This window comes from Callithrix jacchus, chromosome 4, assembly GCF_049354715.1.
Source record: "Callithrix jacchus isolate 240 chromosome 4, calJac240_pri, whole genome shotgun sequence".
Taxonomy (NCBI): domain Eukaryota; kingdom Metazoa; phylum Chordata; class Mammalia; order Primates; family Cebidae; genus Callithrix; species Callithrix jacchus.
In genome coordinates this window covers 51679128-51694176 of record NC_133505.1, presented here as the reverse complement: position 1 = coordinate 51694176, position 15049 = coordinate 51679128, and the positions used below count along the sequence as shown (strand labels likewise).

The window sequence follows — 15049 nt, the reverse complement described above, 5'->3', positions numbered from 1 at the left end:
CCACCTGCCTCGGCATGCCAGAGTGCTGGGATTATAGATACGAGCCACTGTGCCCAGCTGAATTAAATGATTTAATCATACAAACTCTTAGAATAGGGCAAATGGTCAATACTCCTGTCTTATCTTTACCTTCTGTCTATCTGCTCTGTCAGGACATAAAACCCAGATGGAAATGTCACTCCACAGAGGTCTCATATTGAAAGAGTGCACTGTGCTCATCCCCAACCCCAAGCATGACTCACTCCCTCCCTCCCCCAACGTCATGGTCCCCTCTGCCTACCAGACAAACCAGCTGATCAATGTGGAGGCCCTTTTCCCCGTGGGCTTTGAGAATACGAACAAGAAGACAGCTCAAGAGATTCCTCTTTTGTTCCAGGGTTCGGCCCTCATCCTTTGCTACGTTCAGGTACGCCTGGGGAGGTATCAGCCACAGGGCCTCTCCACTGCGCTGGGGACCAGGCTCATGAAGCCGAAGCACACCTGGAACCCGCTCCCAGTCAGATACCGGAGAAGGCAGAGGGACAGATGAATGGGGACTAAGATGACCCCATTCCCACTCCCTACTACAGTTCCCCCATCCTGAGAGTGACCCCCCAACCAGCAGCAGAGGCCCAGCCCAGCCCTCATTGACCTACCCCTGTGTGGAAAGTCCTGGCCCTCATGCAGGGTCAAAGGGCCATTCCCCGAGGTGAGGGGCACAAGTGCCTGGAGCAGCAGCTCTGGGGAGAGGTTGGAATCCTTCAGCAAGGTCTCTACTGACACCTCCTGATGAGGAGAAACGCCCAGTCAGGAGTCAAAGGAGAGAAAAGGAAGAGGGGAGGAAGGTTGAAAAGAGGAACAGTGTTCAGGAGAACAGACAGACAAGGTGGTAGAGAAGATAGAGAGAGGCTAAGGGCTGAAGCACCTCTTTCTGATTGAAATTCAGCAGCAGCCACATCTGCACGGTGGACACATGCAGAGTCTGGTTCCCAAACTGCAGCTCAGCCCGGCCCAGCCACGTCCACTGCAGCCGCCGATGCGGTCCCATGTCCAGGACTGGATGGTTCTGACCTAGGAAAGTGTCAGGGAGAAGGGTGGAGACACAGAATGGAGGAAACAAAGGGTTTAAGGGTTGAGGTGTCAAGCTTTGCTCCTACTAATCCCTGTGGGGAGGAGGCCCCAGCATTTTCAGACAGAGAGACACCTTGTCAAGCTTCCACATCTCAGCCTTCTCTGCGCCTGCCTCTCTAGTGAGCCACAAGTATCTAGGAGCCCATCCCTAGACCCAGAGCCTAGCCCTGAGCCAGGCAGGTTCCATGTAAAAAACACCAGAAAGAAAAAACTTGCATTTTGCCCTCAAGGAGCTCACAGTTTGAAAGACCCACTGAGCTAGATCTCTTCCTCCTTCTGTTTCACAGCCCAGGCAAGGTGAGCCTGAGACATGTGTTCATACTAGAAAGCAAGGAAACTGTCAAAGGGAGAGTATTAAAGGGACCAGGAGCGCATCTGAGAGATGCCTCTAACCAAAGATGGGACAATTTGAGCATCAAAAAACAAAATAAAACACCTGCAATGTGTGATGGAAACACACAAAGTATTTTAAAATCTATGAGTTCATAATGATATATTTTTAAAAGACCTCATTGGTTATATTTAAAAGATACTAGAGAACCAACACATTATTTTTAAAACTAGTTAAAAATAATGGGAAGAGGAAACAATCAAGACTTTCCTGTATAAACTGGACTTCAGGGTAAATACATAGTTGGTGAAAGGAGGTTTCTCTTGAAAGCCTTCCAGGTAATACATGAAGAAGGAATGACAGAACTAGATATAACTATTTCATAATCCCTAATGAAATGATAGACCTAACTAACCAATGGTAGAAACACCTGGCTGGTGAAAAACTGATGGAAAATTACATGTAATGTATAGACAAGACTGACAACATTGAAATCCACTGATCCATCTCAGCATCGCAAAGGGAGACAGCCAGGCTGAACCTGCCTCCTAGTGGAAAGACACATACCACCAATGAAGCATCCTTACCGGAGAAATCAAACCCAAATCTGAATAAGCCTCTATACCTACAAATCAGTTTTCAGGAAATAAAGGAGACAGAGTAATAAGCTTGAGGACACCACATGAATGCAATCAGCAAAATCCAGCTTGTGAATGAATAACCCACTTTCCTCCCGAAATAACTGCAAGAAGGGAAAAACGGGAGGTGAAAACCTATAGATAAAGGGAGATGTCAGATAACGCAACCAAATGCAATGTATGGACCTCATTTGCTCCTCACTAAACAAAATAACTAACCGAAAAACCCCAAGGCAATCAGGGAAACATGAGTGATGACTATATACCTGATACAAGGAATTGCAAATTTCTAAATATTTAATTGTAGTATCCTTATTTTTTTTTTAAAAAAAGAGACAGTACTTATCTTTTAAATTTGCGGGTGGGGAAAAATTGATGGAGGTACAGATTGAAGCAAGATTGGCCATGAGTTGATATATGTTGGAGTTTAGTCTGTCTACACATTTATATATGTTTGAAATAAAAACACTTTTTAAATGAGGGTGAAAATAACCCTTCTCAGACAAATAAAAAAACTGATAGGGTTTTCCATCAATACTCCTCAATGAAGGCACTCGCTTCTTTCTTTCTCTTTTTTTTTTGAGACAGAGTCTCACTCTGTCCCCCGGGCTGGAGTACAATCACATGATCTTGGCTCACTGCAACCTCTGCCTCCCTGGCTCAAGCGATTCTCCTGCCTCAGCCTCCCGAGTGGCTGGGATTACAGGCGTGCGCCACTACACTTGGATAATTTTTGTATTTTTAGAAGAAACAAGGTTTCACCATGTTGGCCAGGCTGGTCTCAAACTCCTGACCTCAGGTGATCCACCCACCTCAGCCTCCCAAAGTGCTAAGATTACAGGTATGAGCCATCACACCCGGCCTGAAGACACTTCTAGAAGATATATTTTAAAAAGAAGAAGAACCAAGAGGCAAAATAAATGGTGACTAAAGCAATTGGCATGGTGGCAAATGTAAATATCCCTGAATAACTCATAATAATGACAATATTGGAAGTTAAAAAAAGGTAATTCTAAAATATGGAACAACAGTAACAAGTAATATGGGAGTTAGAGCTGGAGTTAAGATTTTCTAAGGTCTTTTTACTGTTCAAAAAGGTGGGAAGTGGCATTAGCAAATCAAGGATACAGGTTAAAAATATAAGTGTAGGGGAGGGAGAAAAGAAGATGGCGCAGTAGGAGCAAATCAGGATTGCAGCTCTCAGTGAAGACGCAGAGGGTGAGTGCAATCTGCATTTCCAGACAGATCTTTGTTGCCCACAGAATGGGGAAATTCCCAGGTGTTGGAGAGACATGGGACGCCAATGCAGCTGTTTCGGCTCGCGTGGCCATTTCGGCCGGCGTCGCAGCGCAGCAGAACTCCGCACAAAACGCACTGGTCTGGGTGCCCTGTTAAACCGGCAATCTGAGACTTGGGAGGGCAGATTAGCATATCCATCTGATTAAATGGGACTTGGACAGTGAGCCAGACCAGGAGATTCCTGGGAAGCGACGTTTGAGCCGACGCAGTGGGTTGCTGCACAGGAAATCACACAGATCCCGGTGCCCTATCAGCAGGCGACTAAAACACCTGGGAGAGAGTCAACTGTTCAACTTAAAGAAAAAGGGCTCTGAGGCAGGGAGCCAGGTGATCAGGCTCGGCAGGTCCCACCCCCACAGGGACAAACAAAACAGCGATTCGAAATGCTTGGGGTTGAGTTTCACTGCGGGCATAGCTGAACCCAGGACCGTGCAGCTCGGTGGGGGGGGGGGCGTCCGCCATTACCAAGGCATTCCACCCCTACTGAGGTACACTCCTGTTGCTGACACAGCCTGCCATTGCTGAGGCAACCCGCCATAACAGAGAGGCTCCGCCAACAGGGCGGAGTCCATGACAGCAGGGCAGAGCCCATGGCAGCAGGGCAGAGCCCACGGCAGCAGGGCAGAGCCCACGGCAGCAGGGCGGAGCCTCGGCAGGCAAATAGTGACTAGACTGCCTCCTAGCTGGGCAGGACAGTGCAACGGATACTCATAAAGAAAGCCCTAACTCCCCGAGACAGAGCGTCTGAGAAAAAAAGGAGTTTTATGAGTTCTGCTGCAGCAGACTTAAGTACCAGCCTAACAGTCCTGAATGATCAACAGAGCTCACAGCTCAGCACTTGAGCTCCTATAAAGTACAGACTACCTCCTCAAGCAGCTCCCGGACCCCTGTATATCCAAAGAGTCACCTCAAAAAGGACTGATCAGACTGACATTTGGCGGGCATCATTCTGGGACAAAGATAGCAGAAGAAGAAACTGGTAGCATCCCTTACTGTTCTGCAGCTGCTACGGGTGCACCCCAGACAAGCAGGGCCTGGAGTGGACCTCAGCAGTCCTACAGCAGAGGGGCTAGATTGTTAGAAGGAAAACTAAGTAACAAAAATACTTCATCATCAACAATCTGGGCATCCACTCAGAGACCCAATCGAAAAGTCAGCAACTACTCAGACAACAGGTGGATAAACCCACAAAGATGGGAAGAAACCAGCGCAAAAAGGAGGAAAACACCCGAAACCAAAACACCTTGCCTCCTACAAAGGAACAAAACTCCTCACCAGCAAGGGAACAAAGCTGGATGGAGAATAAGTGTGATGAAATGATGGAATCAGACTTCAGAAGATGGGTAATGAGAAACTTCTGTGAGCTAAAAGAACATGTTCTAAATCAATGCAAAGAAACTAAGAACCTTGAAAAAAGATTTGAAAAAAGATTCGAGGAAATGATAACAAGAATGGACAACTTAGAGAGGAATATGAATGAATTGAAGGAGCTGAAAAACACAACACGAGAACTTCGCGAAGCATGCACAAGTTTCAACAGCCGAATTGACCAAGCAGAAGAAAGAATATCAGAAGTCGAAGATCAACTCGATGAAATAAAATGAGAAACCAAGATTAGAGAAAAAAGTGCAAAAAGGAATGAACAAAGTCTCCAAGAAATGTGGGACGATGTGAAGAGACCTAACCTACGTTTGATAGGTGTAGCTGAATGTGACGAAGAGAATAAATCCAAGCCGGAAAATACTCTTCAGGATATTATCCAGGAAAATTTCCCCAACCTAGCAAGGCAGGCCAATATTCAAATCCAGGAAATACAGAGAACACCACAAAGATATTTCACAAGAAGAGCAAACCCAAGGCACATAATCATCAGATTCACCAGGATTGAAATGAAGGAGAAAATACTAAGGGCAGCCAGAGAGAAAGGTCGGGTCACCCACAAAGGGAAGCCCATCAGACTCACAGCAGATCTCTCAGCAGAAACTCTACAAGCCAGAAGAGAGTGGGGGCCAATATTCAACATCCTTAAAGAAAAGAACTTTCAACCCAGAATTTCATATCCAGACAAACTGAGCTTCATAAGTGGAAAAAATAAAATAAAATCCTTTGCAAACAAGCAAGTACTCAGAGATTTTGTCACCACCAGGCCTGCTTTACAAGAGCTCCTGAAAGAGGCACTACACATAGAAAGGAACAATCAGTACCAGCCATTCCAAAAACATACCAAATGCTAAAGAGCATCAACAAAATGAAGAATCTGCATCAACTAACGGGCAAAACAGCCAGCTAGCATCAAAATGGCAGTATCAAATTCACACATAACAATATTAACCCTAAATGTAAATGGCCTACATGCACCAATCAAAAGACACAGACCGGCAAATTGGATATAAAACCAAAACCCATCGGTGTGCTGTATCCAGGAAACCCATCTCACATGCAAGGATACACAAAGGCTCAAAATACACAAAAGGATGGAGGAAGATTTGCCAAGCAAATGGAAAGCAAAAAAAAGCAGGAGTTGCAATTCTCATCTCTGATAAAATAGACTTTAAAACAACAAAGATCAAAAGAGATAAAGAAGGTCATTACATAATGGTAAAAGGATCAATACAACAAGAAGAGCTAACAATCCTAAATATATATGGACCCAATACAGGAACACCCAGACATATAAGGCAAGTACTTAACGACTTACAAAGAGACTTAGACTCCCATACAATAATAGTGGGAGACTTTAACACTCCACTGTCAATATTAGACAGATCAACCAGACAGAAAATTAACAAGGATATCCAGGGCTTGAACTAAGACCTGGAACAAGCAAACCTGATAGACATTTACAGAACTCTCCACCCCAAATCCACAGAATATACATTCTTCTCAGCACCACATCACACCTACTCTAATATTGACCACATAATTGGAAGTAAAGCACTCCCCAGCAAATGCAAAACAACTGACATAATAACAAACAGTCTCTCAGACCATAGTGCAATCAAGCTAGAACTCAGAATTCAGAAACTAACTCAGAACCACACAGCTTCATGGAAACTGAACAACTGGCTCTTGAATGTTGACTGGATAAACAATGAAATGAAGGCAGAAGTAAAGAAGTTCTTCAAAACCAATGAGAATGAAGACACAACATGCCAGAATCTCTGGGACACATTTAAAGCAGTCTCCATAGGAAAATATATAGCAATAAGTGCCCATATGAAAAGAGTGGAGAGATCCAAAATTGACACCTTATCATCAAAATTGAAAGAGCTAGAGGAGCAAGATCAAGAAAACTCAAAACCTAGCAGAAGACAAGAAATAACTAAGATCAGAGCAGAACTGAAGGAGATAGAGACACGAAAAACCCTTCAAAAAATCAATAAATCCAAAAGCTGTTTTTTTTTTTTTTTGAAAAGATCAACAAAATAGACCACTAGCCAGACTGATAAAAAAGAAAAGAGAGAACAACCAAATAGATGCAATAAAAAACGATAAAGGGGAAATCACAGATTCCACAGAAATTTAAACCATCATCAGAGAATGTTACAAACAACTCTATGCACGTAAACTAGTAAATCTGGAAGAAATGGATAAATTCCTGGACACCTGTGTCCTCCCAAGCCTAAACCAGGAGAAAGCCGAAACTATGAATAGACCAATAACAAGGTCTGAAGTTGAGGTAGCAATTAAGAGCCTACCACACAAAAAAAGCCGAGGTCCAGATGGGTTCACAGCCGAATTCTACCAGATACATAAAGAGGAGCTGGTACCATTCCTTCTGAAACTATTCCAAATAATCCAAAAAGAGGGAATCCTTCCCAAATCATTTTATGAGACCAAAATCATCCTGATACCAAAACCCAGCAGAGACTCAACAAGAAAAAAAAACTTCAGGCCAATATCCATGATGAACATAGATGCAAAAATATTCAATAAAATACTGGCAAGCTGATTGCAACAGCACCTCAAAAAACTTATCCACCATGATCAAGTAGGATTCATCCCGGGGATGCAAGGCTGGTTCAACATACGCAAGTCTATAAACATAATTCACCACATAAACAGAATCAAAAACAAAAACCACGATTATCTCAATTGACGCAGAGAAGGCATTTCATAAAATTCAACGGCCCTTTATGCTAAAAAGCCTCAATAAACTCGGTATTGACGGAATGTATCTCAAAGTAATAAAAACTATTTACGACAAACCAACAGTCAATATCATACTGAATGGGCAAAAACTGGAAGCATTCCCTTTGAAATCTGGCACTAGACAAGGATGCCCTCTCTCACGACTCCTATTCAATATAGTACTGGAAGTTCTAGCCAGAGCAATCAGGCAAGAAAAAGAAATAAAGGGTATTCAAATGGGAAAGGTGGAAGCCAAATTGTCACTATTTGCAGACGACATGATAGTATACCTAGAAGACCCCATCATCTCAGCCCAAAAACTCCTGAAACTGATAAGCAACTTCAGCAAAGTCTCAGGATAGAAAATCAATGTGCAAAAATCACAAGCATTCCTATACACCAATAACAAACTTAAAGAGAGCCAAATCAAGAACGAACTGCCATTCACAATTGCTACAAAAAGAATAAAATACCTAGGCATACAACTTACAAGGAACGTAAGGGACCTCTTCAAGGAAAACTACAAACCACTGCTCAACGAAATAAGAGAGGACACAAACAGATGGAGAAACATTCCATGTTCATGGTTAGGAAGAATCAATATCATGAAAATGGCCATACTGCCCAAAGTAATTTACAGAATCAATGCTATCCCCATCAAGCTACCATTGACTTTCTTCACAGAACTGGAAAAAAACACCATGAACTTCATATGGAACCAAAAGAGAGCCCGCATAGCCAAGTCAATTCTAAGCAAAAAGAACACAGCGAGAGGCATCATACTACTGGACTTCAAACTATCCTACAAGGCTACAGTAATCAAAACAGCATGGTACTGGTACCAAAACAGAGATATAGACCAATGGAACAGAACAGAGGCATCAGAGGCAACACAACCTATCTACAATCATACAATCTTTGATAAACCTGACAAAAACAAGCAATGGGGAAAGGACTCCCTGTTTAATAAATGGTGTTGGGAAAACTGGCTAGCCATGTGCAGAAAGCAGAAACTGGACCCCTTCCTGACACCTGGACTAAAATTAACTCCAGATGAATTAAAGACTTAAACATAAGACCTGGCACCATAAAAACCCTAGAAGAAAATCTAGGCAAAACCATTCAGGACATAGGAGTAGGCAAGGACTTCATGACCAAAACACCAAAAGCATTGGCAACAAAAGCCAAAATAGACAAATGGGACCTAATGAAACTCCACAGCTTCTGCACAGCAAAAGAAACAGTCACTAGAGTGAATCAGCAACCAACAGAATGGGAAAAAAATTTTGCAGTTTACCCATCTGACAAAGGGCTGATATCCAGAATTTACAAAGAACTAAAACAGATTTACAGGTAAAAAACAATCCCATTCAAAAATGGGCAAAGGATATGAACAGACACTTTACAAAAGAAGACATAAATGAGGCCAACAAACATGAAAAAATGCTCATCACTGGTCATTAGAGAGATGCAAATCAAAACCACATTGAGATACCATCTCATGCCAGTTAGAATGGCGATCATTAAAAAATCTGGAGACAACAGATGCTGGAGAGGATGCGGAGAAATAGGAGATACCATCTCATGCCAGTTAGAATGGCAATCATTAAAAAATCTGGAGACAACAGATGCTGGAGAGGATGCGGAGAAATAGGAACACTTTTACACTGTTGGTGGGAGTGTAAATTAGTTCAACCATTGTGGAAGACAGTGTGGCAATTCCTCAAGTCCTTAGAAATAGAAATTCCATTTGATACAGCAATCCCATTACTGGGTATATATCCAAAGGACTATAAATCGTTCTACTATAAGGACACATGCACACGAATGTTCATTGCAGCACGGTTTACAATAGCAAAGACCTGGAACCAACCCAAATGCCCATCGATGATAGACTGGACAGGGAAAATGTGGCACATATACACCATGGAATCTTATCCAGCAATCAAAAATGATGAGTTCATGTCCTTTGTAGGGACATGGATGAATCTGGAGAACATCATTCTCAGCAAACTGACACAAGAACAGAAAATGAAATACTGCATATTCTCACTCATAGGCGGGTGATGAAAAATGAGAACACATGGACACAGGGAAGGGAGTACTACACACTGGGGTCTATTGGGGGGAACAGGGGAGGGACAGTGGTGGGGGAACTGGGGAGGGAGAGCCTGGGGAGAAATGCCAAATGTGGGTGAAGAGGAGGAAGGCAGCAAAACACACTGCCATGTGTGTACCTATGCAACTATCTTGCATGTTCTGCACATGTACCCCAAAACCTAAAATGCAATTAAAAAAATATACAAGTGTATTCGACAGGGCACGGTGGCTCACGCCTGTAATCCCAGCACTTTGGGAGGCCAAGGCGGGTGGATCACGAGGTCAAGAGATCGAGACCATCCTGGTTATCATGGTGAAACCCCGTCTCTACTAAAAATATAAAAAATTAGCTGGGCATAGTGGCGCATGCCTGTAATCCCAGCTACTCGGGAGGCTGAGGCAGGAGAATTGCCTGAACTCAGGAGGCGGAGGTTGCGGTGAGCCGAGATTGTGCCATTGCACTCCAGCCAGGGTAACAAGAGCGAAACTCTTGTCTCAATTTAAAAAAAAAAAAGTGTATTCAATTATAGAAATAGAATGCCTAAGTTCTAAAACTGATACCAACAAAAAAGAAATTTTTTTTTTTTAAATTGATCAATCCAAAAGAAGAAAAAAGCACAAAACCCCAGGGTAGTATCATATGTACATAGGTGTTCAACTTATTCTTCTTTAAATATAAGAAGGGTAAACAGGCCAGGCGCGGTGGCTCATGCCTATAATCCCAGCACTTTGGGAGACTAAGGTGGGTGGATCACGAGGTCAAGAGATCGAGACCATCCTGGTCAACATGGTCAAACCCCGTTTCTACTAAAAATACAAAAATTAGCTGGGCATGGTGGCATGTGCCTGTAGTCCCAGGTACTCGGGAGGCTGAGGCAGAAGAATTGCTTGAACCCAGAAGGTGGAGGTTGCAGTGAGCCAGGATCGCGTCACGGCACTCCCGCCAGGGTGACAGAGCAAGATTCCATCTCAAAAAACAAAATGTTAAAGGACTGTTTTCTCCAAAAATGTCAATGTTTTAAAAGACAAAAAAAGGCTGGCGAACTGTTCTAGATTAAAGGAGACTAAAGAGACATGCCAACGAAATGTAACAGGTGATCGTAGACTGGTGTCCTGGACAAAAAAATGAAGTCATAGAAGACATTATGGGTCAGTTGACAAAACCAGAATATGGAAGTTGGGTGCAGTGGCTCATGTCTGCAATCCCAGTACTTTGGGAGGCCGAGGCAGGCAGATCACCTGAGGTCAGGAGTTTGAGACCAGCCTGGTCAACATGGCAAAACCCAGTCTCTACTAAAAGTACAAAAATTAGCCAGGTATGGTGGTGGGTGGCTATAATCCCAGCTACTCAGGAGCCTGAGGCAGCAGAATCACTTGAACTAAGGAGGCAAAGGCTGCAGTGAGCCGAGATCACACCACTGCACTCCAGCCTGAGGGACTGAGTGAGACTCCATCTCAAAAAAAAGAAAAATAGAATATGGAAAACCAGATCATGGTACTTATACCAAAGTTAAATTTTTGCAATTGATAAATGAATTGTGGTTATGTAAGAGAAGACCTTTATTCTTAGGAAATACGTACTAAAGTATTTAGGGGTAAAGGGCCAGCATATATGCAATTTTTCTCAAAGTTTTGGAAAAACAAAATGTCTCTCTATACATACATATACACATATATACATACACAAATAGCAAATGATAAAAGCAAACTAACAAAACGTTAACAAAAGGTAAACTTGGATAAAGAGTAGGTAGGTATTCTTTGTATCATTATTGTAATTTTCTGTAAATCTGAAATTATTTACAAAGAAATTTTCTTTTAAGTAAAAGGATAAGCCAGGTGTGGTATATACAGAAATATACATGAAGAAAAAAAAATCTGAACCTGTTGAAACCTCTAAATCTAACTTTCATTATTAAAAAGTTTAAGGAGGCCAGGTATGGTGGCTTACGCCTGTAATCCCGGCACTTTGGGAGGCTGAGGCAGGAAGAATCGCTTGAGTCCAGGAGTTTGAGACCAGCCTAAGCAACATGGCAAAACTGTCTCTACATAAAATACAAAAATTAGCTGTGAGTGGTGGTACACACCTATAGTCCCAGCTACTTGGGAGACTGAGATGGGAAGATCACTTGAGCCTGGAAGGCAGAGGCTGCAGTGAGCCAGCTGAGATCATGACACTGCTCTCCAGCCTAGATGACAGAGTGACACCCCCTCTCAAAAAAAAAAAAGTAAAAGGATAAATGATATACTTTGAATGTTTAAAATGACAAATGTTATACTAGACATATTTTATCATAATTTTTTTAAAAGGTATCTAAAAGACTGGCTGGGCACAGTGGTTCACGCCTATAATCCCAGCACTTTGGGAGGCTGAGGCGGGTGCATCACGAGATCAGGAGTTTGAGACCAGCCTGGCCAAGATGGTGAAACCCCATCTCTACTAAAAATAAAAAAAAAATTAGCTGGCTGTGGTGGCACGTGCCTGTAGTCCCAGCTACTCGGGAGGCTAAGGCAGAAGAATCGCCTGAACCCAGAAGGTAGAGGTTGCAGTGAGCCAAGATTGCGCCACCGCACTCTACCCTGGGTGACCAAGTGAGACTCCGTATTAAAAAAAAAAAAAAAAAGATTTAAGAACTTCTCTCTATGCAAAAACAAAAAGCCAAAGACAGATAAAGATATACTGGAAAGATACTAACCCAAGAAAGCAGGTATACTACTAATACAGAGAAAAATAGACTTCTAGAGAAAAGCTTTATTAGAAAGAAAGAAAGTCACTTCATAATGTTTCATTGACTCTGAAGTTTCTAATCCTGCATGGTCCATCATAGTAGCCATTAGCCACATGTAACTATTTAGATTTAAACTGATTACGGCCAGGTGTGGTGGCTCATGCCTGTAATCCCACAGTTGAGGAGGCCACGGTAGCCAGATCACCTGAGGCCTGGTGTTTGAGACCAGCCTGGCCAACATGGTGAAACCTCATCTCTACTAAAAATACAAAACTTAGTGGGGCATAGTGGCACGCACCTGTAATCCCAGCTATTCAGTAGGCTGAGGCAGGAGAATCCCTTGAATCCAGGAGGCAGAGATTACAGTGAGCCAAGATCAAGCCACTATACTCCGGCCTGGGTGGCAGAGCGAGATTCCACCTCAAAAAACTAAAATAAACTGATTGCAATTAAATTAAATATTTACATCCTCAGTTATATTAGCCACATTCCAATTACTTAATTGTCACGAATGACAATCATACTGAAAGGTGCAGAAAAGAATTTTTCCATCATTGCAGAAAGTTCTACTGGATGGTGCCATTAAACTATTTTAACCTTCTAACAAAATGGCCAAAAAATATATATACAATAAAACCAATATGATTAACAGTTTTAAACAATTCACCATCATAGTGGTAGATTTTAGCACACCTCTCTCAGTAGTAGATCAAGTAGACAAAAACTACTGAGTTTACAGAAGATGTGAACAATACAATTAGCAAGGTCAATTTGGTGAAATATGTAGAATCCAGTTAAGAATACAAATTCTTCTTAATCACACATGAAACACATAAAATATGACCATCTACTAAGCCATAAGGAAGTTTCAGTAAACTGCAAAGATTCAGAATCATAGAAACCATGCTCTTTGGCCACAGGGGAATGAAGGCAGAAATATAAAACAAACAAAAAAATAACTAAACAAAGAAACATTGTTTGGAAATTAAAAATATATTCTTCTGAAAAACAAAGAAATAATCATAGAAATTTTAAAATTCTCAGAACTACACAATAATAAAAATAATACATAATAAAAACTTATGGAACATCCCCAATGTCCATCAACAGCAGAAAGTAAACACATCCATACAATGGAACATGGCTCAGCAAAAGCAATGAATAAACTAACGATAGCCCTGACCACCTGGATTAACCCCCACAGACAGGATGCTTTGTGAAAGACAACAGACATAGCAGAATACTGTATGATTCCATTTATATGATGTTCAAATACAGACAAATATCTATGGTGATAAAGGTTAAAAATAATGGTTTCTCCTGGAAGAAGACATTGACTGGAAAGGGGGCATGAAGGAGACAGCCTTCCACAATCCTGGAAATGTTCTGTATTTTGATGGGGGTGTGAGGGAGGTAGATACAAGGGTGTATACAAATACAATTATTTGTGAAGCCTTATAATTAAGATTTGTGCACTTTACTGAATACTAGTTATATCCCAATCTAAAGAATCTTTTAGGGCGGGCGTGGTGGCTCACACCTGTAATCCCTGCACTGTGGGAGGCCCAGGCAGGTGGATCACTTGAGGTCAGGAGTTTGAGACCAGCCTGGCCAACATGGTGAAACCCAATTTCTACTAAAAATACAAAATTAGCTGGATGTGATGGCACACACTTGTAGTCCCAGCTACTCAGGAGGTTAGGACAGAGAATCGCTTGAATGTGGGAAGCGAAGGCTGCAGTGGGCCGAGATAGCGCCACTGCACTCCGGCCCGGGCAACAGAGTGAGACTCCACCTCAAAATAAATAAATAAATAATAAATAATGTGTGTGTGTGTATATATATATATATATATATATATATACATATAAACTTTATAGGATGCTGCTAAAGCAATATTTAGAGGGAAATGAATAGTCTTAAATACTTTTACTTAAAAAACAGTCTGAAAAGACTAAAAATCAAGCACCCTCCTTGAAGTTAGAAAAAGAAAATAGAACAAATTCATAGAAAGTTGAAAGAACTCATGAGAGCAGAAATTAATGAAACTACACTCATGCTTTCTCACCCTTCCTAGGAGCTGATCTTTTTCTTCATATCTATATTCTGTCCAAAGGTCCTCTCCTTTCCCTCTCTTGCCACCCCAAATCTCACCCCGATCTCCGATTTCCTCTCCCTAGTTCCTCACTCTGGCTGTAGAAACTGGAGAAACGGTCAAGGGCATCACAGAATTCTGTGGGAAGGCACTTTCTGGGATGGTACAGGTAGCAGAGTGGGGAGACCGGCCAGCAGCGTGGTGACAGGACCAGTACAGAAATGGCTGGACTTGGATCTTCGATAAACAGTTCTTTCTCAGCTTCTTCTTCCTCCTCTTCCTCCTGAGGGACAGAAGGATTTCAAGGGCCCTTGCGCTCCCTTCTTTGGTCTAGTCTCCTTACTGTCCTTTCTCCCTGCTCTTACCTCCTCTTCCTCCAGTCCCTTTTCCTCCTTGTCTTCCTGCTCCAAGAACAACTTGTCGAGCCGCTGGAGCTGGAAGAGGTGGAACTGGAGCTGCAGCTCCTCAGAGGTGCTCAGGCTCCGCAGCATCAGCTGGGGGAGGCGGTTGGGAAAACAGAGGCCAATCTGCTCTAGCACAGCCTCCTCCAGCCAGCTTGAGCCAAAGCTCAGGAGACGGTCCGCCATGTAATGCCTGCAGCACACAGACCGGGCCA

The 15049-nt window shown here is 42.6% G+C and overlaps 1 protein-coding gene across 4 annotated transcripts in view; it reads right to left on the bottom strand.

The window, feature by feature from the left end:
* The window catches only part of CUL9 (cullin 9), a 48972-nt gene that overhangs the window by 10052 nt on the left and 23871 nt on the right, over nucleotides 1-15049 (bottom strand). For all 4 annotated transcript variants that reach the window (XM_078369201.1, XM_035295691.3, XM_035295692.3 and 1 more), the window contains exons 25-29: nucleotides 14799-15027; nucleotides 14527-14716; nucleotides 905-1050; nucleotides 636-765; nucleotides 281-480 (exon numbers count right to left, since the gene is read on the bottom strand). In XM_078369201.1, coding sequence (XP_078225327.1) covers nucleotides 281-480; nucleotides 636-765; nucleotides 905-1050; nucleotides 14527-14716; nucleotides 14799-15027 — 895 coding nt within the window. The remainder of the gene's footprint in view (nucleotides 1-280; nucleotides 481-635; nucleotides 766-904; nucleotides 1051-14526; nucleotides 14717-14798; nucleotides 15028-15049) is intronic.